Raw genomic sequence first — 26651 nt, 5'->3', positions numbered from 1 at the left:
AAAACAGGGGAACCAAATTTGCAGAGAGAATTTGAGGGTCTTTGGTATCACAGAGGGAGCAAAACGACAGCCTGTTTCCCAGGCTTGTCAGCAGACCATCTATTTGAAATTGATAGGACCCATAGGGGAGCTGTGTCTGAGGCCAAATCGATCTCTGCCACCCAGAGAAATGTTGAGTAGGTATATTGTCTGGCAAAAAAGAGAACTACTTTCCACAGCTTCCCTCTCCTTTTTTTCTTTCAATGCCTCCTTTAATCAGCTCAGCAAGTTACAGTTAAATTAATTGTTTGGCCCCTTGGAAGATAGTCAGTCATTACAACACCATTCTGATTCCAAAACACTGTGGCCATGACTTTTCCTGCTGACTTTTGGGTCTTGAATTTCCTTGGCCATGGAAAACCTGAGTGCCGCCATTGCATGGACTGTTGTTTTGTCTCAGGATTATAGTGGTGTAACCATGTTTCATCAAGAGAGTAACTAGTCATTCCAAAAAGTTGGCACCAGCTCGCTGAAAATGCTGCCAAATCAACATGGAAGTATCCACTCGATGTCGTTTCTCATCAGCATTCAAACATTTGGGCATCCATTTGGTTGACAGCTTAAGTATTTCTAGCTGATTACGTTCCTTGGAAATCTGTAGTGTCTCAGCAATTGTTGTAACTGATATATGCTGATCTGCTAAAATCAGGTCATGGTCATGGTCAACAATTTCAGGAGTTGACACCATTTGAGGCCTCCCAAACCTTGCTACATCTTCGGTCTCAAAATCTCTAAGCTGAAAGTTTGCACACCACTTCTGCACTGTGGACTATGATGGGCAAATCCACACTTTTTGTTGACATGGTTCATTCAATGATCTGAAACAATGTCAAACAGCATTATAATTCTGCAAATTGGCATTTTGCAAAATAAAATAACACTCTTATCAACTACAGTGGCAAAATAACGCTCAGAATTTAGGAAGCTGGTTGGACTGAGAACCTTTCAGCACCCCCTCGTATCCTGCTGAATATCTTGCTGGGACAAGGTCAGTGCTAGTTAACCAAGTAGGAGCCTCTCCTACCCAGTTAACAAGCGCTGAATATTGCCCACTATCTATTTTTAGTCAATTATTTTTGTCTAGAAATCTGAAATCAGATAAATAGTATATACCAGTAGTTCCCAACCCTGTCCTGGAGGACCACCAGGCCAATCGGGGTTTTCAGGCTAGCCCTAATGAATATGCATGAGAGAGATTTGCATATAATGGAAGTGATAGGCATGCAAATCTGCTCCATACATATTCATTAGGGCTAGCCTGAAAACCCGATTGGCCTAGTGGTCCTCCAGGACAGGGTTGGGAACCACTGGTATAGACAGTGCAAGCTAACTTATTTAAGAAAGATGTAACTGTTTAACTCACGATATGCAGTGGCTGAATCTCTCTCTGTTTGATCTGTGCTCAGAAACATGGTGAGAGTGGAATATGGCACATGGAAGACCTACAAAAAATGACAAAAAATGTAAAGTTAGAGCAAAACAAACCTTAAATGCTAAGTTAGAAATTGTTTGAGTAGGAGATGACAAAGGGTAGCGGTAAATGGAATTCACTCCAAGGAAAGTGTGATACCAGTGGTGTGCCATCTGGTTCTTTTCAATACACTCATAAGCAATATTATGGAAGAACTATCAGAAAAGGTTTTCCTTTTTGTAGATGATATCAAAATCTTCAACTGGGGGAGACATTCTGAAAGGCATGGAAAATGTAATGAAGGCAAAGCCTGATAAATGATATAGAGTGTGGCAACTAAGATTTACCATTATAAAAATGCAAGGTCGTGCATTTGGGCTGTAAAACCCAAAGCAGCAGTACAATATAGGGAGTGAAGATCTATGCAGAAAACAAGAGTGGAATCTGGATGTGATCATATTTAATAGTCTTTCACTGGACAACCAGGTTCTGTAGATAAAAGGAGAAAAAAAAACAAGCCAGAAAGATGCTTGAGTAAACTGTTAGAGGAACTGCCACTTAAATAGAAGGTATCATTGCTTCTATATAAATCTCTGGTGAAACGTCATTTGGAATACTTTATATAGTTCTGGAGACCGAATCATAAATCCAAGGGGGTGATTACTACAGTGATCAGTAGTCCTTGTTATTAAGCACGGATATGTAGGTAGACTTAAAGATCTAAATATGTATATCTTGGAAGAAAATGTGATAGGGGAGATAGCATACAGACAAGGCCTTGAAACTACCAGGCTAAAGAATAATTAAAGGATATAGGTATTTAGAAATCAATGTCTCCAAATGGGTTAGTTTTGATGTGAATCAAAAATTAACAGGTAAGCTATCTTCTTAAATTTAAACCTGCAATTTACCAGTGTCCCAAATGAATGTCTAGGCACAAAATCATAAGTCAAAACAAATAGCAAGGACACTCAGGGCTAAACACCTCCATACAGAACCTTAATTCCTACCAAATGGCTACAGCATTATCAGGTATAGCAGGGATTTTCCTGTACCTGGAGGGCTTACAGTCTGAGGCAACGGAGGGATAAGTGACTTGCCCAAGATCTCAAGGAGTAACAGTGTGATTTGTACCTTGGCTTCCCTGCTTCTCAGACAGCTCCTCTAATACAGATAAAACATATTCCAAACATGTTTGGTAACTCAACAATAAACTAAACACTGGCGGATTTGAAGCCTGGTGGCCATTTGGCAGCCTACTAAATGAATGATAGACAAATCAATTTATGGTTGTCATCAAACACAGGATTTCTGTTACAGTACTGCTGAACCACTGTTCATATGGCCAACTGGAAGATGGTGGCTGCAGGGATGGTGGTGCCTGAGAGCTTAAGTGCTTGCATATATTTCTAAAATATTGCAAATATTGTTCTATTTAATATATTGCATTGCTTTGGGGCATTATTTTGATTTATTTTTTGTATAATATTCAGTTTGCATATTACCATCAGTAATAGTGATATTGGGGGGGGGGGGGGGGGAACCACACAGCTAGTGCAGCTGCACCAGAGCCATATAGTGAGGGATTCCTTCCTTGTTGTGTTCAAAAGTGCCCCAGCCCTTTTCCTGCAGACAAAGATATTGCCCCAGTCCAAGGATTTTAATTTGCTCTGTTTTGCCAAGTCTCACCCTACCATATTCCTGCCCACTTTAGCCTCCCCAAACAACTGGGTCACCGACCACCTATGCAATAATGTGGACTCCCATCGCTTATACAGTACTTTAGTTTGGGTATTTGTTTTTCGCTAGCTCTTGCCTGTGAAGTCAGTGGTGCAGAAAGATGGATAGCTAAACAGAAAAACATGTCCTTTTTTTATTTTATAAAAGATGCTACATGAATAAATGAAAAGGAGGACAGCAAATTTCCTTTTTACCATGGCCAGTGCTTGAAAGAGGCAGTAGAATGTCAGATACCACAGGACTCTTCCTGTCAGAAAGGGAGGCGCAAACCACAGGAAGAAATAAGATACCGTCAGAAATGGAGTACATCCAATCATCCTAAAATGAAAAAAGAATAGAGAAAGAATCTACTTAAACATACAGCATGCGTCACTTTGTTGTATGTGGAGATGTATGATATACCTCTTATACTGTTTGATCACACTGCCACGCAGTTTCTTTGCATTATTGCGTGGTATATTTACAACAGGTTTATTTTTAAGCTGTGTTCTCTGGGGCTTTTTTTTTTTATTCTTCAAGTTCAAGTTCCAAACTACCGCCCTCCTTTACAAAGCTGCGCTAGTGTTATTAGCGCCGACTACCGTGGCAACAGTTCCAACGCTCATAGAATTCCTATGAGCATCTGAGCGTTTACCGCCGCGACCATCGCTAAAAAACACTAGCGCAGCTTTGGAAAGGAGGGGTATACGATCCTTCTCATTCATCTATTGGCAAGAAATTGTGATAGCCTAGCTAGACATTATTTAACCCTCAATTTTCGTTCAGTAGACTATGTAATATACAAGTCTAGATTGTCAATGCACTCTGCTTATTTGTCAGCAAAATGGTGGAACTCTTTATCAAATCTTCCTAGTGAATATCTTGTCACAGACTAATTCTCCCAAAATATTTATGACTATGTATAGAAACGTTTTCCTACTTTCTTAGAATTCTTTGACTTAGATTTCAACTTTTAAAGCTTAGGGGGAAAAAAAACTTCAAGGGCTCGCAGCTACCTGACTTTAGAACACTTCTTGTCAGGTTAGCCTCCTGCGAGCTATCATGAGTCTCCAAAAACCCCTTTTTTTAGGCACATCAATACTTCATTTGGTTTTACCCATTTATATAAAAGACATCTTACTAATTACAAAATATTTTGCAGTTTTATTTATTCTATAAATTTGTTGCCTAATAAATACGTTCTGCTACTCTGATATGAATGTTGAACATCCCAGAAAAGGCTTGATCTTTTTTTTCTTACTGTAAATCTGAGCCTCATGGTAGTGGATTTCAACTTGCGGTATGCATGTTTTAATGCTTACTGCAGCTTAGTAAAAGGGCCCCCATATGTTTAGAAAGTTTCATTGTATTATCCTATTTTCTGAACAATCTTTTGTTGATGTGATCAGGTGGGTAGGTAGGGGGGGGGGAATTGAAAAATATATATATTTTTTAAATTCTTTATTCATTTTCAGAACTACAATTGTGCACAAGAGATGATGCATTTATATAAAATATTAACATTCCAGCACAATAAACGTAATAGAAATAATGACAAGACTTAGGGCTCCTTTTATCAAGCCGCGCTAGCAGGGTTAATACGCGCAACGTTTCATCACGTGTGAATGCCCGCGCTGGCCTAAAAACTACCGCCTGCTCAAGGGAGGCATTAGCGGCTAGAGCGGCTGGTGGTTTAACACACGCTATTACGCGCGTTAAACCGCTAGCGCGGCTTGATAAAAGGAGCCCTTCTTTTCCCCATCCCTTTTCCCAATTGAACAACAACTCATAAAAACACCTGTAAACAACCTATCCATACCTCTTAATCAGTGCCAAAACATATCCCCCTCCCCCGTCTCCGGATGTGTATGTTTTCTTCATTTACATGAATAAATCAATCCTTACAATATTTAGGGCTCCTTTTATCAAGGTGCGGTAGGGGTTTAACGCGTGGAATACTGCGCGTTAAACCACCTGCCGCGCTAGCCACTAACGCCTCCATTGACGAGGCGTTAGTTTTTTGGCTTGCCGCAGGGGTTAGCGCGTGATGAAATGTCCAAAGCGCCTTGATAAAAGGAGCCCTTAGTTAATGATTCCCAAACTTCCATAAATTTTTGATAATATCCCTTCTGATTGGCCACAAACTTTTCCATTTTAAAGACATAATATAGGGGTTTCCACCAGAATGAATAATTTAATCTGTCCCAATTTTTCCAGTTCTTTAAGATAAGCTGCATAATTCTTTAATTTGAGTGCAATTTTTGAATTTGAGTATGGGGGGTGATCTATCCATTTGTCATAGGTTACAATTTTGATTGAATTTAAGTACTTTTATAGTGTAATATGATTGTATAATATGTTGCATTTATTTATGGCTTCACAATGAATAAAGATATTTTTAAAAATTGTTAAAAAAATATAAAATTAAAAAAAAGAAAAACTCTCTATTGTATGTATTATATAGTGCACTGAGGTGCACCAACTCACACAAGTCATTGCACCAATGCACCTTTATACCAGTATTCTATAACAGCTTAGGTGCACCCTAAAGCCCTTATAGAAGTGACAACTACATCTTGATTCCATTTTAGCGCCTTAAACACTGATATTTGCTATAAGAACATACTGAGGTCTGTTATCTGCATCTTATTGCACCTTTAGAAAATTGGTTAAGACCTATTTGTTCAAAAAATTTGTTACTTAATTGATGACTGAGTCTCACATCAATAGTAAGCAAACTAATGGAAACTCTAATCAAGCACCAATTGGATACGGTCCTTAACGAGGGGAATCTGCGAGATCCCCGTCAACATGGGTTTACAAAGGGGAGGTCCTGTCAATCCAACCTGATCAGCTTCTTTGACTGGGTGACGAGGAAGCTGGATATTGGGGAGTCCCTGGACGTCGTGTACTTAGATTTCAGCAAAGCATTCGATAGCGTACCACACCGCAGGTTGTTGAGCAAGATGAGCTCTATAGGTTTGGGAGATACCTTGACTACATGGGTGGGGGACTGGCTGGGGGGTAGACTTCAGAGGGTGGTGGTGAATGGCTCCCCCTCCGAAACGACAGAGGTGATAAGTGGAGTGCCGCAGGGCTCGGTCTTGGGCCCAATCTTGTTCAACATCTTCATAAGGGACTTGGCTGAGGGGCTTCAGGGTAAATTAACGTTATTCGCCGATGATGCCAAATTATGCAATATAGTGGACAAGAACACAACAGGACCTGACAACAAATCCAAGACCGATAGTATGGCACACGACCTCCTCCTACTGGAGAATTGGTCCAGGACCTGGCAACTAAACTTCAATGCCAAAAAATGCAAGGTCATGCACCTTGGCAACAAAAATCCATGTAAGACTTACACTCTTAATGGTGAGATCCTAGAGAGAACTGTAGCGGAACGAGACTTAGGGGTAATCATCAGTGAGGACATGAAGACTGCAACTCAGGTGGAGAAAGCTTCATCTAAAGCCAGACAAATCATGGGTTGCATACGAAGGAGTTTCGTTAGCCGTAAGCCCGAAGTCATAATGCCATTATATAGGTCCATGGTGAGACCCCATCTGGAATACTGTGTACAATTCTGGAGACCACATTACCGCAAAGATGTGCTGAGACTTGAATCGGTCCAGCGAATGGCCACACGGATGGTCACGGGGCTCAGGGATCTCCCGTATGAGGAACGGCTGAATAAATTGCAGCTCTACTCCCTAGAGGAACGCAGGGAGAGGGGGGACATGATCGAGACATTCAAGTACCTCACGCGCCGTATCGAGGTGGGGGAGGATATCTTCTTCTTCAAGGAACCCACGTCAACACGAGGGCATCCATGGAAAATCAGGGGAGGGACATTGCATGGCGACACCAGGAAATACTTCTTCACCGAGAGGGTGGTGGATCGATGGAATGGTCTTCCGATGCAGGTGATTGAGGCCAGCAGTGTGCCTGATTTTAAAGCTAAATGGGATCGAAAGGTGGGATCTCTTCGCAAAGGGAGGTAGGGAGGGTCATTGGTGTGGGCAGACTTGGTGGGCCTTGGCCCTTATCTGCCGTCACTTTCTATGTTTCTATGTTTCTATAGTTTCTTATTGTATTTTTCACTTTTGAAATATTGTACTACTTTTCTGTGTGCTTTGTATCATCACTGGAATGTCCAGTCCTCTTCATTCTGTGAACCACCCAGAACCTTTTGGGTGTTGGCGGTATAGAAAAATAAAGTTATTATTATTAGTATAAGAACATAAGAATAGTTTTACTGGGTCAGACCAGTGGTCCATCAAGCCCAGTAGCCTGTTCTCACAGTGGCCAATCCAGGTCATTAGTACCTGACCAAAACCCATGAAATATTGCTACACCTTGGGTTTTGGCCAGGTACTAGTGACCTGGATTGGCCACCATGAGAACAGGCTACTGGGGCGGTACTTGGAGAGACCTCCCAGGAAAGAGACTTGGGAGTTCTGATCGACAAGTCGATGAAGCTGTCTGCGCAATGTGCGGTCGCGACAAAAAGGGCAAACAGAATGCTAGGAATGATAAAGAAGGGGATCATAAACAGATCGGAGAGGGTTATCATGCCGCTGTACTGGGCCATGGTGTGCCCTCATCTGGAGTACTGCATCCAGCACTGGTTGCCATACATGAAGAAGGACACGGTACTACTCGAAAGAGTCCAGAGAAGAGCGACTAAGATGGTTAAGGGGTTGAAGGAGTTGCCGTACAGTGAAAGATTAGAGAAACTGGGCCTCTTCTCCCTTGAACAGAGGAGATAGAGAGGGGACATGATCGAAACATTCAAGGTACTGAAGGGAATAGACTTAGTAGATAAGGACAGGTTGTTCACCCTCTCTAAGGTAGGGCGAATGAGAGGGCATTCTCTACAATTACTCTGGCTCGGCCCAAAATTCAAACACCTGCCCACCCTTTTCGCACTACCCACAGGCGATGCAGTACAGCTCAAATTCTCATGCAAGGTCCTTGGCATCATTATCGATTCCTCTCTCTCCCTCAATGACCACCTCAACTCCTTGGCAAAATCATGCTTTTTCAGCCTCCACTTGCTGAGGAAAGTTAGATCCTACTTCAGCCAATAACACTTTGCCATCCTTGTCCAATCCATCAACCTCTCCAAACTAGATTACTGCAATGCCATCTACTTAAATCTATCAAAAAAAGTCTTCTAAGACTCCAACTAATCCAGAATACTGCAGCCAAACTGATCTTCTCAAAACGCAAATCTGACCATGCCTCCCCACTCCTTGCCAAACTTCATTGGCTCCCAATAATCTCCAGAATCCATTTCAAATGTTCCTGCCTGGCTTTTAAGATCATTCACGGCATCGTCCCTCCCCTTATCCCATTATCTTTCAACTCCTCCAGTCCCGACTCCTCCAGAACTGCCCAAAGGTATAAACTAGCCTTCCCCGCTCTACACGGCATCCACTATGCAGGCAAACTGGGAAAATCCCTTCTCTTCAAAATCACAGTTCTTTGGAACGACCTCACCATCCCGTTGCGGAACCTGGGCTCCCTTCAATTATTCTGCAAACAACTGAAAACTTGGCTTTTCATCAAATTGTAATTCTATCCTGCCCCCCTTTTTCTCCTCCCTTCTACACATAAGTTCATGTAAACCTTTTTCTTCTTCTCTACCTATTATTTAAGTTCTTGTAAACCGTGTCGAGCTCCATACTCATGGAGATGATGCGGTATATAAACTTAAGGTTTAGATTAGATTACATTAGATTAAAATTGAAAGGGGATAGATTCCATACGAACGTAAGGAAGTTCTTCTTCACCCAGAGAGTGGTAGAAAATTGGAATGCTCTTCCAGAGTCTGTCATAGGGGAACACACCCTCCAGGGATTCAAGACAAAGTTAGACAAGTCCTGCTGAACCGGAACGTATGCAGGTAGGGCTAGTCTCAGTTAGGACGCTGGTCTTTGACCAGAGGGCTGCCGCGTGAGCGAACTGCTGGGCACGATGGACCACTGGTCTGACCCAGCAGCGGCAATTCTTATGTTCATATGTTCTTATAGTAGACATTCATTGTTATCATTTGTCTTACACTACAACTTGTCACTATTCTAGCACTATTTAGCCATTTTCAAAGAATTGGATTTAAGGGATCTGGAGTCTCTAGAACCTATGCAAAAAAGGTTTGTGAACATTTCTAAAGTTGAATGTCAAGCACTTCAATAACTGTCCCAGAATTCTTCTATAACAAGTCGGGTCTAAGATACTGTTCATTACATTGTAGAAGCTCAATGGCAATTTATGGATTCCTGGCTCTAAAGGCATTTAGAAAATAATCCAACTTTGACATTACAAAATGAGATCACTGTAGTGGTGAGAAAAGTAGTAATGGAAGGTTTTTTTTGACTAAAACTGAGTCCAGATACTTAATTCTCAACATCCTAAGATTCTGTTTTTTATATAATACCAAAAATTCATTAAAATGTACAATCTCCTCCAGGACATCCCGTTGTTTCTCTCAGAGATACTGTTTTGGAACCTCTATCTCAGTTTTTGGAAACATATTTACAACCTTTTATTATAAAATCTAAATCATAAGGATACATCACATTTCTTAAGAAACTTACAAATAATTACAGATGTTGCCAAGGAGATGATCTTAGTAACATTAGATTTGGAGTCTTTGTGCTCCAATATTCCTCAAAGCACCAGCTCTGAAAATTGTCTCTGAAACCCTTTGTGTAAGACCTGTTGTAGATCAAGTGCCTACACATATTTTGAATGAGTTGCCACTTTTGTATTGTGGAACAAATATTTAATGTTTGATTCACAATTTTTCTTGCATGTTCAAGGGGTTGCTATGGGCACAGTTGTTGCCCCTAGTGTGGCTAACATATGCAAGCTCTTTTGTAGAACAATATATTTATACAACCTCTTGGTTTCAACACACAAAATGTGGCATTAATTTATTGATAATGTCTTTATGATATGGACCACCTTTATGTATGCTAAAATTTAAACCGCATTCATTAAACACCTTATTTCTGCTAATGATTTATAAGCTGTCATTTCTCCGATTCTCAGCAAGGCCACCACCCATTCAGTATTCACTCATAGTGAGTGACTTTATGCCTCAAATCATCACTGGATCGATTTTAGTTTTAACGTTTTAACTTTTTTTTCTTTTTTCAAATTTTTCATTTATTCTACAAGTATCATAACTCTAATATATATGTACTATGAGTACTTAGCTGTATGATCTTAATTCAGACAGGGGAGATATACCCAGGGCAGGATTAATTCTTTGAGGGCCCCTAGGTACCCAAGTACACTGGCCCTGCCCCGCCCCTACCCCACCCATGCCCCACCCCCATTTATCTGTTTTCTTGATTACTTCTTTATTTCCACTTGTATTATTTTTTTTAAATTCAAAACAAAGATTAGTATACCAGTGCAGGTTTTCTTCTATGCAACCCCCAAACATCTCTGAACAAATTCCTCTTCCTTCCCTTCCCACCTATTTTCCCAGGACTTTAACTCTGAATCCTTTCCATGCATATATAAAAGTGTTCAAATATTTATAAAGCAGTAATACTATCCGAAATATAAGTCTATATTAATAACCAAGTTTACAACGCCTCTCAACTGCCTCACTCTACATCAACCAACTGTAACCCAGAAAATAACATTAAATATTGAACTAAGGCAAGTACTGAGCAGAATTGCATAGTCTGTATATGGCCGTTTGGGGGGAGGATGGGCTGGAGAGGGCTTCAATGGCTGGAAGGGTGTAGATGGGCTGCAAACCCAAGCACAGTACCGGGTAGAGCTTTGGATTCTTGCCCAGAAATAGCTAAGAAGAAAAAATTAAAAAAAATTTAAATTGAATCAGGTTGGGCAGACTGGATGGGCCATTCGGGTCTTTATCTGCCATCATCTACTATGTTACTATGTATAAACAACCAAATCTGTAACTCCTGTAGTACGTTCCACTCCATGTATGTTAACTTGCAGCGAAACAACAAGGCAAGCAGTCCACCAAAGAATCCAACATGAAACAAAAGAAGATTGGCAGAAAAATGAGATTCAAATCAGGTTAATTCAAGGTGCTTCCAAGAACCATGCCTGATACATTTCGCCAAACAAGGCTAGTCAACGCTAACAAAAAAACCATGTCTTTCATACAAACAGAACACAGAAAACACCTTCGCCTAGTATGGAATAAGTAATCACAAACTAACCTCTCCCCCCCCCCCTTTTACAAAACTGTAGTATAGTTTTTAGTCACAGCCAGCGCTAAAAAAATGCTCTCAAGTTTTGTAAAAGGGGGGATAAAATAGAAATACGTAGACAAAGGTTAAATAAAACCACCAAGAAGCTGGACTCTGCATACAATGCAACACCACAGAAACAGCGATGCATGTCCACTAAAGCAAAAAATAAATAAATAAATAAATAGAATTTTTTTTTCCAACCTTTGTCTTCTCTGGTTTCTGCTCTCCTCATCTTCTTGTCACTCTCTTCCTTTCATCTTCTGTCCTTCTGTGCTTCTTCCAGAAATTGTCTGCCTCTCCCTTCCATCTCTTCTTCTCTCCCCCATTGGTGTGGCATCCATCATCTCCTCCAATGGTCTGGCATCTCTCTCCTCTCCTTCCCTCACCCACACCCCCACGGTCGGGCATTTCACTCTCTCCTCTCCCTTCCTCCCACTTCCATCAGCATCTGCCCCCTTTCTCTCCCTCCAACCCAATTCTATTCAGGATCCTTCCACCTTATGTCTCTCTCCCCTTTCCTTGCACCCCAATTCCATCAGCATCTGCCCCCTTTCTTTCCCTTCAACCCAATTCCATCCAGTATCCTTCCCCTTATATCTCTCCCCTTCCCCTGCACACCAATTCCATCAGCCCCTTTCTCTCCTTCCACCACCCTTCCATACCACCCTGCCCTCTTTCTGTCCCTCCACCACCCTTCCATGCTCCTTTCTCCCTCCCCCTCCAAACATTGCAGCTGACGGTTCTGCCTGCTGACGGCAATGGGATACCCCCGCACAACAACGCCCCTACCCCGCAGTAATGACAACAGCCCTCCCGCAGCAACAGCAACGGCCCCCTTCACAGCAAGAGCAACAGTCCCCCTGCAGCATCGGCAATGGGCCCCCCCTTCAGCAACAGCAACACGGCCGAATCTATTACAGGAAAGTCCCACGATGACTGCTTCTGCCAGTCCATCCCCTCCAATGTCACTTCTTCCAGAGCAAGTAAGTGACGTCGGAGGGGGATGGGCTGGCAGAAGCAGTCATCGCGGGACCTTCCAGTAACAGATCCAGCCACATTGCCGTTGCTGTGGGCGGGGGTTGGGGGGCAGTCCATTGCCGTTACTGCGGGGGAGCCTGTTGCCATTTTTGCGGGGGGGGGGGGTCCATTGCTGTTGCTGTTGCTGTTGCTGTGGGGGGGTCCTTTGTCATTGCTGCAGGGGGGGGCATTGTTGTTGCTGCGAGGGGAGCCCATGGCCGTTGCCAGGGGGGGCTGTTGCTGTTTAAAAAAATAGCAAGGTGAGTTGTCCTCCTTCAGCGGACCACCCTCACAGTTTCAGGCCCTAGGCACATGCCTACTGGGCCGGAGGCCCGAAGTCATAATGCCCCTGTACAGATCCATGGTGAGACCTCATCTTGAATATTGTGTTCAATTCTGGAGACCATATTATCAAAAAGATGTGCGGAGAATCGAGTCGGTTCAGCGAATGACCACCAGGATGGTCTCGGGACTCAAGAACCTCCCATATGAGGAAAGACTGAATAAACTGCAACTATACTCGCTCGAGGAACGTAGAGAGAGGGGGGACATGATTGAGACTTTTAAATATATCACGGGCCGCATCGAGGTGGAAGACGATATCTTCTTTCTTAAAGGACCTTCAACCACAAGAGGTCATCCGCTGACAATCAAAGGTGGGCAATTTCATGGCGACACCAGGAAGTATTTCTTCACCGAAAGGGTAGTCGATCATTGGAATGAACTTCCATTGCAGGTGATTAACGCCAGCAGCGTGCTCGATTTAAAAAAGAAATGGGATATGTATGTGGGATCTCTAGCCGGGTGAAGTCTGGGGGTGGGTCATTAGCGTGGGCAGACTTGATGGGCTACAGCCCTTTTCTGCCGTCATATTCTATGTTTCTATGTTTCTATATTGATTAATCTGGCCCTGGATATACCGACATGTTTCACCCATGTGTTTTCAACAATTTTTTCAAGGCTATCACTCCTTCATAATTATTAACACCATTCTAACAGACCATAAACAAGAATGTTCTTGCTTATGATCTGTTAGAATGGTGTTAATACTTATGAGGGAGTGATAGCTTTGAAAAAACCATTGAAAACACATGGGTGAAACATGTCGGTATATCTCCCCTGTCTGAATTAAGATCATACAGCTAAGTACTCACAGTACATATATAGTAGAGTTATAATACTTGTAGAATAAATGAAAAGTTTGAAAAAAGAAAAAAAAGTAAAAACGTTAAAACTAAAATTGATCCAGTGATGATTTGAGGCATAAAGCCACTCACTATGAGTGAATACTGAGTGGGTAGTGGCCTCGCTGAGGATCGCAGAAAAGACAGCTTATTAATCATTAGTAGGAATAAGGTGTTTAATGTAAGCGGTTTAAATTTTAGCATACATAAAGGTGGTGTATGGATGTTACCCTTATTCTATAATAATATTCTACAGACAATAGTGCCACTGGTTAATTTATGATATGGACAACATCAGAGTTTGCAACTGTTGTGCACCCCAAAAAATTTAATAATCCTAACAAGTAAGCTTTTTAAAATTTAGTTTGGATTTTTTATGCTTTCAGGCAGACTTCCTGGGTCACCAGGCTGCACAGTGGTATAAATTATTATCTGGCTATTTAAATAAGAAACCAAAAACTGGACTTAGAGATATTTGGAGCATTGAGATTAAGCATCAAATTAGTGCGTCTCAATGGCCACATATTTGGTCCTGGAGGATGAAGTGAACAATGTCTGCATCTATGAGGCAAACATGGTTTTTCCTGTTGCATTGAGCACTCTGGACCCCTGTTCGTTTACAAAAATTGGATTGCTCTAAGTCTAATAGATGTTGGCATTGTCATCTTGAAGCTGGAACTTTAGATCATTTATTGTTTTATTGTCCATTCATTAAGGCTTTTTGGGAGTCTATTTGGGATCAAATAAATTGTTTGTTAGAGAACCATGTAGCATTGTCATATGACACAATTTTATTTGGCATGTCTATGAGAGCTAAATGTCAAATATCTGCTAATAATAACAAGCTTTTATTGATATTAACAGGAGTTGCCATCCAACAAATAACACATAATTGGAAGGACTGTAGAAGACTGAATTATTGTTTTTGGTGGTCTTCAGTTTGTTATGTGTATAAAATGGAAAGAGCGTTGGCTGTTCAAAAAGGTTATTATAATAAATTTAAGGATGTGTGGGGACCTTTATTAAATTATAGTAATGAATAAGTTACACTTTTCCCATTCTTAATACACATGTGGATTTTTTTGGGGGGGATTTCTTGTTTTTCCATTAAGAATATATAGATGATTGTCGTAAGATATTATTTTTATGTGGTATATATTAGTTGTATATGAATTTGGGAGGGGGGTGGGGGTTAAATCTTCTTGGTGTATGATATTGAAAATTTTTCAAGTGATGTTGTATTATATTTGGTTGATATTTACTGTACACTTGATGTAAGTTTAAAAATGAATAAAGAAATTATTAAAAAAAAAAAAAAAAGATTTAGGTCAAAAGCGAAATTTAAAAAAAAAAAGACTTTTTTTACTCACAGTTTTTTGCCCTCCTCTTTTAATATTATTTTACCTGGGTCATTTTAATTCATATTTTTTCTTATCTCACTTATATAACCCAAATACCTTTTTACCAATGGAGAACTCTTCTTTCATCCCAGTTATTTATGGTCATCGGTCTAATAATATTGTGAGAATTCCTTCTTCATTTTGCCCCATTGACCGAATAAATATCCCTACAGTACCTGATCCAAGACCCTCTTTTAATATAAACTCAGTTTCAGCTGACCCGATGAACAAACAAACTAAAATCAGTTTACTTAATGCTCACTCTCTCAAAACTAAATATCATCTTCTTAAAGACTTAATGGGGGGGGGGGGGGGCGCTAGTGAGCTTCAGGAGGAATGGCAGCTTGAATTTGAGCTCCGGTAAACCTCTGCTATAAAATCAAGAATACACTTACTCAACACTGCTTAATTTTCTCCCACTTACTCATCGAGTAATCTAGTGAGGCTTCTCGATAGATATACAGCGATGTCAGCTTCTAAAAGCGGGAAACGTACGAAAATTGATCCTCCCTCACCATTGAAACCTCAGGCCTCGAAATCGGAGGATGTGCCGATGACGGTGCTCATAGAGGAGATACGTGCACTAAAAGATATGATCTCGGAGACTAATTCCAACATTGAAGACATTAAACAGGACATGGCTACTATGAAAACAGATGTGCTCCACTTTCGCACACGAGTAGAATCTCTCGAGACGAAACAGCGTGCCACCGAAAACAATGTGAAGGATTTGCAGCGCCATCTTAAGCGCGTGGCACAGCTAGAGTCTGATCTGAACGAGGCGAATGATCGTGCCCGTAAGAGGAACATTCGTATCCTTGGTCTTTCGGAGGGTCATGAGGGCCAGAACCTGATAAAATTTCTACAAGACACAATACCTACTTTACTTGACATCACATTTTCCCCGCCGCTCGAAATTGAAGCCGCTTATCGTATCAATTCGCAGCGCACTCCACGTGAGAACTTTCCGAGGCTGGTTATAACTAAGCCTGCTGCGTTTCAACCAGACACTTGAGATCATGCAGAAGGCAAAAATGAAGGCGCCACTGAAATTTGAAGGGCGGAATATCATGTTCATCCCCGATTTGAGTAAGACCTCAGCACGATTAAGAAAACAGCTGCTTGAATACAGGCCACGTCTCAAAACTCTCAACGCTCGCTTTGGGATTTTTTACCCTGCTCGACTAAGAGTTACGATCCAGAACTGTACTAAAGATTTCACAGATCTGAACATGTTGGGTGACTATCTGGAATCCATATCTCCCAGCACGATTGATGCTACCTGACTTCTTAATTTCCTTATTGCCTGTATTTTCACCTGGTTCTATGTGCTACAGATTTTGTACTGTTCACTTTCTTCTCATCTTTAAGTCATTTCCATTTTGACTTTGCCTGCCTCTATGCTTATTCACCTTTTTCCTGCCACTTTTTCTGTTTCTTTGACTGCAAGATCTATTTGTTTCCCTCATCGATGCTTTTATTGTCAGTCCTATTATATGTGTTCTCTTGTGGCAGCGCCTTTCCATCTTTATTTAGCATCTCTACTCTTTATCAGATCTCAATCTTCGCCTTGCTCCTGCCCTTTATTGGGCTTTCACAATCTCATTTCATTATTGATGTTGCTGATTAATACCTGATTCCATATTTGTATTCAGTATGAATCTGTCATTATAAGCATAGGTTTGCTGTTGCTTGTTCATGTTTGCCTTTTTTCCCTCACTCACTGACCCGTTGGTCTATTCTCTGTACATTATGTTTTTTTCTTGTTACAGAGAATGTACATTATACAGAAGTGCTGTTTTTGATTTAATTATGAGTACAGTATTTGCATTTGACATTGTCTTCATATATGATGCCTCTTAAATGTGTTTCACTTAACGTGAAAGGCTTGCATAACCCTTTGAAAAAAATCAAAATATCTCAATATATTTCCCAGCTCCAACCGGACATTGTCCTTCTGCAAGAGACGCACCTTGATGCACCGGAAGCTTCTAAATTTAAATGTAGCTGGGCTTTACCTCCTATATTTTCACCTGCTAAAGACAAAAAAAATGGAGTCCTTATATTAGTCAAGAAACATCCAGATCTCATTGTCACCGACCAAGCCTGTGATACTGAGGGCAGATGGGTAAGAGTCACACTCTCTTTTCAACATTCTTCTCTAGCAATATTTAACATCTATGCTCCAAACAAGGACTGATTTTTTTCACGACCTAGCTAATATCACTGCTATGGGTGAAACTCCTTCCTTCATTGGAGGGGATTTTAACCTAGTTATCGATCCCACCCTGGACAGGAAGTCTTTTGCTTCTCCTAAATCCTCTAAGGCTTGGATGGCTCTTTCAGACATAATCCAACACCTAAATCTTGCTGACCCATGGAGAATTGCACACCCGGACACATCTCAATTTACCTTTTTCTCATCACCGCATTCTTCTTTGTCAAGGATTGACTTTTTTTTAGTTTCAGCTGCATTACTGCCCTTTGTTACCAGTACGCTTATACACCCTATTACGGTGTCTGATCATGCTATGATTAGTTTGGAGTTTAGTTCTCTAGGTCTCACTCCATTGAAACCTTGCTGGAGATTTGACTCTTCACTCCTAGAAGAACCTGAATTTGTGACACTTATCACTGACAGCATTAAATAATTTTTTCTTTTCAACACTGCTGAACAAAATTGCTGGACTACTCTCTGGGACACGCTTAAAGCATTTTTGCGTGGTATAATCATCTCTTACAAAGCCAAAAAAATTAAAACTTCTGCGCTTCTCCGTTCTTCCTTGGAATCTCAGATACGTTCACTTGAAGCCCTTGTCTGCTCGGACCCACACAACAGGACTTCTCTTGACCATCTCATGGAGTTACGCCTGCAATATAATACCCTCTTAGCGAATACGGCAGGTAAGACGTTGTTTATGAGAGAGGCTACCTATTATGCTGAACACGACTCTTCTGGTCATTTATTGGCCAACTATCTTAAATCACAGACGGAACGAACATTTATCACATCTATCAAATCTGCTGACGATACTATCCTGACAAGTAGTACTGACATATTGGCGAGGTTCAGGAATATTATCAGACATTATACACGTCACAATCACCGTCAGTAGCTGATGTTGACACTTTCCTCAATTATCTAGAAGGTCCGGTAATCACTGAGGATGATAATACATTATTTAGCTCACCTATCTCTGAGACTGAATTTACTGCAGCCCTGTCGGACATGGCTAAAGGGAAAACACCTGGCCCCGATGGCTTTCCAGTGGAGTTCTACCTGGCATTCCAATCTCTACTTATTATTCCAATGTTGAACCTATTTGAATATTTGGTTCGAACTCAAAAAGTCACTGGCTCTTTCACTGAAGTGGTCATAGTGGTTTTACCCAAGCCTGGAAAAGACAAACAACAGGTACAAAGTTACAGACCTCTCTCCATGATAAACGTGGATGCCAAGCTTTATGCTAAAATCCTAGCTGGCAGACTGCAAAAAATCCTTCCTAAGCTGATCTCTCATGAACAAACTGGATTTATGCATGGGCGTCTTTCACATGATAACACCAGACTCTTCTTCAACATACTTAAACACGTAGAGACGCTAGACACACCTCATATTGCTCTTGGACTAGATGCCGAAAAGGCCTTTGATAGGGTGGAATGGAGCTTCCTTTTCCATGCCTTGTGGAGATTTGGTTTTTCCGAATCAGCTATTGACATGATTAAAGTTCTGTATACCTCGCCTTCCACTAGCATCCTGATCAATAGCCAATTGTCATCGCCTTTTCATCCCAATCGCGGAACCCGTCAAGGGTGCCCTCTCTCACCACTGCTGTTCAACATCGCTTTGGAACCGCTTTTACTCTCTTTTAAGAACAATAATAACATCATTGGCATGCAGATGGGTTCAACCGTTGTCAAGTACTCAGCCTATGCGGATGACATATTACTCTATACCACTCCTGCTTCACTACCTCATATTCTTCGCACTATTTCTGATTATGCTCTTGTATCAGGCTACAAACTTAACCAATCCAAATCAGAAATCATGCCTCTCAACCACCCTGAAGTCAAACATAATCTCCTGCATTTTGAATTTTCTTAGACCGACTCTGCACTGAAATATCTGGGAATATTTTTTGCTCCCACGATTGATGAAACTATATCGCTCAATGTGACGAAATTAACCTCACTTATTAAAGATCTTCTGTCCCGCTGGACCCCCTTACGCCTTACCTGGTGGGGACGTCTGAGTACTCTAAAGATGATGATTGCGCCCAAGATAAATTACTTTTTGAACATGATTCCAATCCTATTCCCTCTCTCTTTTTATTCCACGATTGAAAAAGCCCTCTCTGCGTTTCTATGGGGATCTAAACCTCCCAGAATTGCATTGCACAAGCTTAAAGCCAACAAAGAGAGTGGGGGTGTTAATTTCCCTGATTTTCACAAATATCATGCAACAGTCTTCTTCTTGGTTCCTGCCAGCTTTGAACGATTATGTCTCGACATGGCTGTCCTGTTCATCTCTTCGACCACTTCATCTTAGACCATTTCAACATGTCACCAAGTCTGCTAACCTTATACTTCATAGTGCAAAATCTGCGATTGAGATGGTGGAGAAGTTCTTAACTCACCCTTGGTCACTTACCTTGTCTGCCCCTCTTTGGAACAATGCTGCTTTTAAAATACAGAATGAACCAATTTGTTGGGTTGAATGGCAGAGAAATGGAATATTGATGGTACAGGACTTGAAAAACGACAACGCTTGGCTGACCTTTAATCAGTTACAGCAACGATATGGCTTACACCCCAATCAACACTTTCGTTGGATCCAACTGATTCATTGCCTATCATCTGCCACTCATCGGACTCCTCTTGCCGCTGAATCACCAAGCTTACTTGCTTTGTTCTCCTCCTTGCACACCTCCAAGGGCGGTGCATCTCGCTGGTATAAGTGGCTACAAAATGAACTATATACTCACCTGACTGGCACTGAACATACCTGGGAGTTTGATCTGCAAATTCCTCCACTATTGGACTCTTGGAAATCGATATGGTTTTCTTTAACCCGGAACTCTTGTACTTCATCACTCAAACAATCTCTTTTTTTTGTAATGCATAGGGCTATATGGACTCCCCATAAATTGTCACATTTCAAGACTAATGAATCTGGAAAATGTTGGTCTTGCACCAAAGACACTGGCACCTTTTTGCATCAACTTTATTTCTGCCCAAAGATTACTCCCTTTTGGAAATCTATTTGGAAGTATATGTCTGAGTTATTTAACATTAATGACCCTCACTCCTGCCATTGTCATTCTTGGCTCTCACCAACTATCCATTGCTTTGAGCCCGGGTGATTTGAAACTTTTCACTCTGTTGCTACAATTGGCCATCAAATTAATATTGCAAAATTGGAAGAATGTTTCACTGGTGACTTTTTCCATGTGGTGGAATAAAATCTGTATTATAGCCAAATATGAACGGGCTGCGGCCCTTAAAAATAGAGCATTACGCTCCTTTGAACGCACTTGGAAATTGTTATTGGATGTTTCTGTTCCTTCTCCAAACTGAAAAGCTGTCTCCCTTTTATATATATAGGGGTCTCCTTATTGTTGTAAGCAATTCATACCTTTCGCTGTCTGCATTCTTATTATGGCAATTGTCCTACTGTACGATTGAAATTTTGGTGTCCTTTTTGCACTTCTCTATGTATTTTTTCTATATTGTTCTTGTACAATGTTACCCTTGTACCTTTTTGAAATAATAAAACTTTATTGAACTTAAAAAAAAGACTTAATAGTTCAGTATTCCCTTGATTTACTATGTTTAACTGAAACATGGCTTGTTGAAGGGGAAGAAGCCTATTTTTCCTATTTGTGTCCACCAGCATACTCTTTTCATTATAATCATTGTTGCCAAAAACGTGGAGGTGGGTTAGCAATTATTTTTCGTGATTCCCTGTCATTAGTCACTGAATACTCCCCAGCTAGCTCTCCTATAGAATTTTTACAATTCACTCTATGTGTTAGACCAAAAATAGATGCTCTTCTTCTCTATTTGCCTCCTCCAATTAACCGTGAAAATCTTACTCAATTACAATCCCTTCTTTTCAACTTTGGCTCTTCTACCACAAATCCCCTGATCATTGGAGACTTTAACATCCACTTTGATGAACCCAGTAATAACCATACCGCAGAAATTCTTTCCCATATTAACAATCTGGACTTATGCCCATTTCTAACATTTCCTACCCACTAAGCAGGTCTTACAATAGACATGGTTTTAATTCCTAACTGCAACCGCTAATTACTCGATTGGTCCCAGTTCCCCAGTTCCGTGGTCTGATCACTATCTTGTCTCAATAGCCTATACAAGTCCTCATATTAAGGTTCATTCAATACATGAGACTATTAAAACAAGAGAGTAAGCTTTCTTCAGAACTGATTACCTCAGCTTTCAAACTAAAGCTCTCTGATGTCAAGACTGGTTCCATAGAAGATTCCCTTACCCAATGGAACACATCTATAAAAATATTATTAGATGAACTAGTGCCATCTCAGCACGAAAAATCTCAAACCCCTGGTTCACCGCAGAGCTTGCACTTATTAAAACACAACTTCGCTCACTGGAACGTAGGTGGAGACATGAAAAATTCACTACCAATTTAGATAAATTCAAAGAACATTCAAAATCGTATAAATCAAAAATAAATCAAGCTAAAATGAAATATTTCTCAAAACAAATTGATAAAGCTAAAAATTCAGCCACACTATACTCCATATTAAAATCGATAACTTCTAATACCAAAAGGCAAGACCAGATAAATAGTAACTTGCCTACCGCCCAGGAACTTGCAAATTATTTCATAGAAAAAGTTAATAACATTAGAAAAAACCTTACTTTAAAACAAAAACCAATTCCTGATCAAGAGCAAACTGATTCAATTTCACTGTCCTCAAAATGTTCACAATTCAACCTACCTAGACTTAGGGAGATTGAATCCCTTATTAAGACCATCAATACAGTGGCGTATCAAGGGGGGGAGGTCCGCCCCGGGTGCACGGCTTGGGGGGGTGCACAGCCGGCCAGGTCCGGGTCTTCCTGCCCTTCCTTTTCCCCGGCCGCGCCGCTACAATCCTACCTCCCCACGCCAACAAGAAGTCTTTCCGACGTCAATTCTGATGTCGGAGAGGACGTTCCGGGCCAGCCAGGCAGTGATTGGCTGGCCCGGAACATCCTCTCCGACGTCAGAATTGACGTCAGAAAGACTTCTTGTCGGCGGGGGAGTTAAGATTGCAGGTGCGGACCGGGGGAAAGGAAGGGGAGAGATGGTTTTTTTGGTTTTTTTCCATAGCAGGGAGGGCAGGATGTAGGCAGGCAAGCTGACTGGCTTTAGCGCGGCAGGGAGGGATGGAGATAAATAGACAGGCAGGCTGGCTTTGGGATGACCAAAATCTGGAAGGTAGTGGGGGGACATAAGAAGGAGGCACTGGGGGCACTAAGGACATGGGAAGGAGGCACTGGGGGCACTATGGACACAGGATGGAGGCACTGGGGGCACTAAGGACACAGGACAGGGACACTGGGGGCACTATGAACACAAGACGGAGGCACTGGGAGCACTAAGGACACAGGACGGGTGCACAGGGGGCACTATGGACACAGGAAGGAGGCACTGGGGGCACCATGGACACAGGACGGAGGCACTGGGGGCACCATGGACATGGGAAGGAGGCACTGGGGCACTATGGACACGGGACGGAGGGACTGGGGGCACTATGGATAAGGGAAGAAGGCACTGGGGGCACTTTGGACACAGGATGAAGGAACTGGGGGCACTAAGGACACAGGACGGGGGCACTGGGGGCACTATGGACAAAGGTCGGAGACACTAAGGACATGAGAAGGAGGCACTAGGGGCACTAAGGATACGGGAAGGGGGCACTGGGGGCCTTATGGACACAGGAAGGAGGCACTGGGGGCACTATGGACATGGGAAGGAGGCACTGGGGGCACTTTGGACACAGGAAGGAGGCACTGGGGGCACTATGGACACGGGACAGAGGCACTGGGGGCACTAAGCACACAGGACGGAGGCATTGGGGGCACTAAGGACACAGGACGGGGGCACTGGGGGCACTATGGACACAGGAAGGAGGCACTGAGGGCACTAAGGACATGGGAAGGAAGGAGGGAGGGAATAGAAAGGGACAATTGTTGGGCCTAAGTGCAGAAAGAAAGAAATGAAAGAAAGGATACACAGTCAATTAATAGATGTCCCCTTTTGGATGAAAAAAATAAATGGTCACGTTACCTCTGACTTACTTTCTCTGCAGCAGAGTCGGCAGCCATGCTGAGGTGCAGGAAGGTCCCGCTCTGACTCGTCTGCCAGCTCTGCTCCGGAAGAAGTAAGTTACGTCGGACGGGGTGGACCCAGCAGACGCAGTCATTGCGGGATTTTGCCACAACTCCCTGCGTCTGCCGGGTCCACCCCTTCCAACATAACTTACTTCTTCTGGAGCAGAGTCAGCAGATGAGTCATCACGGGACCTTCCAGCATGCGGTTGCTGAGTCCGCTCCAGAGCAAGTACGTCGGAGTGGTGTGGACTGGCAGCTGGCAGTTACAATCATCGTGGGACCTTGCTGCATAAAGGGAGAGAAAGGAGCAGGATTGCTGGAATGGAAGAGTGGTGGAGGGAAAGAAAGGGGGCAGAGTGGTATGGGAGGGTGGTGCTGAAAGAATTGATGTACAGAGAAATGGGAGAGACATAAGGGGGGAAGGATATTGGAGGGAGAGAAAGAGGGCAGATGCTGATTGAAGAGAGGTGGATGGCAAGACAAAAGGCAGACATTGGATGGTAGTGGGGAGCCTATGCTGAATGGAAATGCAGATGGGAGAGATAAGGGAGCAAATGCAGGAAGGAAATGGGAGGAGAGAAAGAGAGGAGCAGACGCTGGATGAAAGTGGACAGAGAGAGGAGAAGGTACTAGATGGAAAGGTTGGAAAAAGAGGGTACATGATGGAAAGAAGGGATAAATAAAAGGAGGGCACATGATGGGGAGAAAAAGATTGAGTTAGGGAAACACTGGAGGGGTGAGGGAAAGAGGTGGCAAGCTTTAGGTAGACAGTAAAAAAGGATATTGATGAGAGGGTAGTAAGAACGTAATCTAGACAGATGCAGAAAATAAATTGAAAAGGAAAATGAGGGAAAAAAGGGAAAGGGATTGCAGAGGAGAAGCGTGGGAGAGGGAAGGAGAGAAGAGAGATGCCAGACCAATGGGGATGAAAAGAGAGATGGAAGGGGGAGGCAGTGGCGTACCTAGGGTATGTGGCACCCGGGGCCCATCATTTTTTGACACCCCCCCCCCCCCCCCCTCATGGAAAAATTTTTTTTTTTTTTTTTTTGCAATAACCATGAAATGGAATAAATGGTCAGAATAGAAACAGGCAGTGAAAATTTTCTTTTATTGAACCTCATTTATGTAACCATTATTCCAAACATAACATAACATAAATTATGTCGGAATTGTCATGACATCAGAAGTACATATGGAGTAGTTGCAGGTGATGCTTGGGACAGTTCTGATTATGTTAGTTTGGTTTTATGTGTTTTTTGAATAGAAGGGTTTTTATTTCTTTTTTTAAGGTTTTGTAGTTTGTGGTCGAGGTCAATAGGTTGTAGAGTTGGGGGTCAAGTGTTGCAGCTCGAATGGCTAGGAGGTTGTCGAACAGTTTTTTTCTTTTGACGTTTTTGGTTGGAGGGTGTGTGAATGGTGCGTGAGTTCTCCTATGTCTGTTTGAAGTGGATTGAATTATTTAGCTGAAGAAATTAGTTACCCCCCCATTCCACACACATTAATTCTCTTCCATTTTTGTTCCCATTATAAAAAAACACTGATAAGTTCCCAGGAAAAAAATACATTAAAATAAGAAGTGAAAACAAAGGCCCCTACAGATGAGAACATAACATAAGAATAGCCTAACTGGGTCACACCAATGGTCCATCATGCCCAGTAGCCCATTCTCATGGTAGCCAATAGTGCTGCCCGATTCAGAGAAAAATATTTCATTCGATTCGATTCACCCTGTTGAATCGATTTTTCGATTAGATTCACTGTTAATGACACCGCTTTTTAAGTTTAAACAAAGTATAACAATAAATTTCACAACAACAATAAATTTCACAAAGTACTTAAAAAAAAAAAAATCACATTTTTCCATTAAAGCAGTTCTGGAGACATTTGCTTGAACAGTCTTTTTTCCCAGTCCATAAGCAAGCAATATGAAAAAGATTTCCTTAATTATCTACTCAAACATTTTTGCTATTTACTTTCATTGTACCTAGACTATTATTCAGTAGAAAAAATTTAGTTTGTTCAATCAAGCAGAACATTCACTCATAGAAGTCCAATGTCCACACAGGATTTGATTGAACAAACCATATTTTTTCTACTGAATAATAGTTTAGGTATACTGAATAGCAAAAATGTTAAAGCCACACAGAAAAGCAGTAAAAATCAATAGGTTCTCCAAGTGGGAACAACCTGATGTCTCAGCACTTGAGGAAAAGACCACGTAATAATGTTTATAAGATAAATCATATAAATGATTATACTGAAGCAGGGTGTCCTCAGCGTGAGAGGTAAGCGAGAGGAGAGAATTCTCCAGTGCTTTACACAATAAGGCTCCTCTGCCTGCAGTGCACACCATCATAGGACACCTCAGGTGTGCTCAAATTAATCAATGTGATAAATTAAACAGTGATAAACAATTGGTCAATCACAAGAGTGCAAGATCAAACAGGTTGTTCCCACTCAGAGAACCTATTGACTTTACTGCTTTTCTGTGTGAGTAGATAATTAAGCAAATTTCTGATAGCCTACAGAACTGATTCTCACCTTCCATCCCCAGCCCCCAAGACTTACCAGACCCCCCCTGCCGATGCATTTACTTACTGCCTGAACTGGATATTAAATCGTGGGGAAGAGAGGAGAAATGCGGGGAAAGAGCCAGCCAAAACTAGTATTTGTTGCTGCTGAGTGCACCAATCCAGGGCAAGCAGACGCTTCCCCCATGTCTTAATAACAGACAATGGACTTTTCCTCCAGGAATTTGTCCAAACCTTTCTTAAAACCAGCTACACTATCTACTTTTAACATAACTTCTGGCCACTTCATTTTTAAGCTTAGATCTTTCCTTCCAAACAGAGACCTTGCTAGATGTCAAATACAGCACAAGGTAACTTCACACAGACTTAACTGTGCAGGAAATGAATCTCCTCATACACCCACCATATAGTGCAAAAATGTGCAAAGGTCTGTTTTTTTCTTTCGATCACTACATAGCCTAATGCCACACAAGCAGCGCTGTTACAAACATATTCTGAAGGTCAATGCTAAGGTTGACAAAGTTTCCTTCCTTGGACCAGAAGGAGATACTGACAAACCACTGGAAGAGATTCTAAAACAACTACCCAGAAATAACACCCAAAGACCCACTCAGTGTGTGAACCAGTTGAGTGGAGTGGACTAACTGGGGGTGGAAATGGGCCCAGAGTTTGCTCAGCAGAATTTCCCAGACTACCTCTTCCTCTCAACACACTGACATGCTACCACCACCACCAAC

The 26651-nt window shown here is 41.8% G+C and overlaps 1 protein-coding gene across 1 annotated transcript in view; it reads right to left on the bottom strand.

Annotated features, from left to right (window-relative positions):
* The window catches only part of MFSD2B (major facilitator superfamily domain containing 2B), a 138213-nt gene that overhangs the window by 66904 nt on the left and 44658 nt on the right, over window positions 1-26651 (bottom strand). Inside the window, exons 4-5 of the mRNA XM_033937131.1 lie at window positions 3385-3508; window positions 1403-1481 (exon numbers count right to left, since the gene is read on the bottom strand). Of these exons, the coding sequence (XP_033793022.1) occupies window positions 1403-1481; window positions 3385-3508 (203 nt within the window). The remainder of the gene's footprint in view (window positions 1-1402; window positions 1482-3384; window positions 3509-26651) is intronic.

Source organism: Geotrypetes seraphini, chromosome 3 (assembly GCF_902459505.1).
Source record: "Geotrypetes seraphini chromosome 3, aGeoSer1.1, whole genome shotgun sequence".
NCBI classification, from domain to species: Eukaryota; Metazoa; Chordata; class Amphibia; order Gymnophiona; family Dermophiidae; genus Geotrypetes; species Geotrypetes seraphini.
This window is presented reverse-complemented; position numbering and strand designations above follow the sequence as displayed.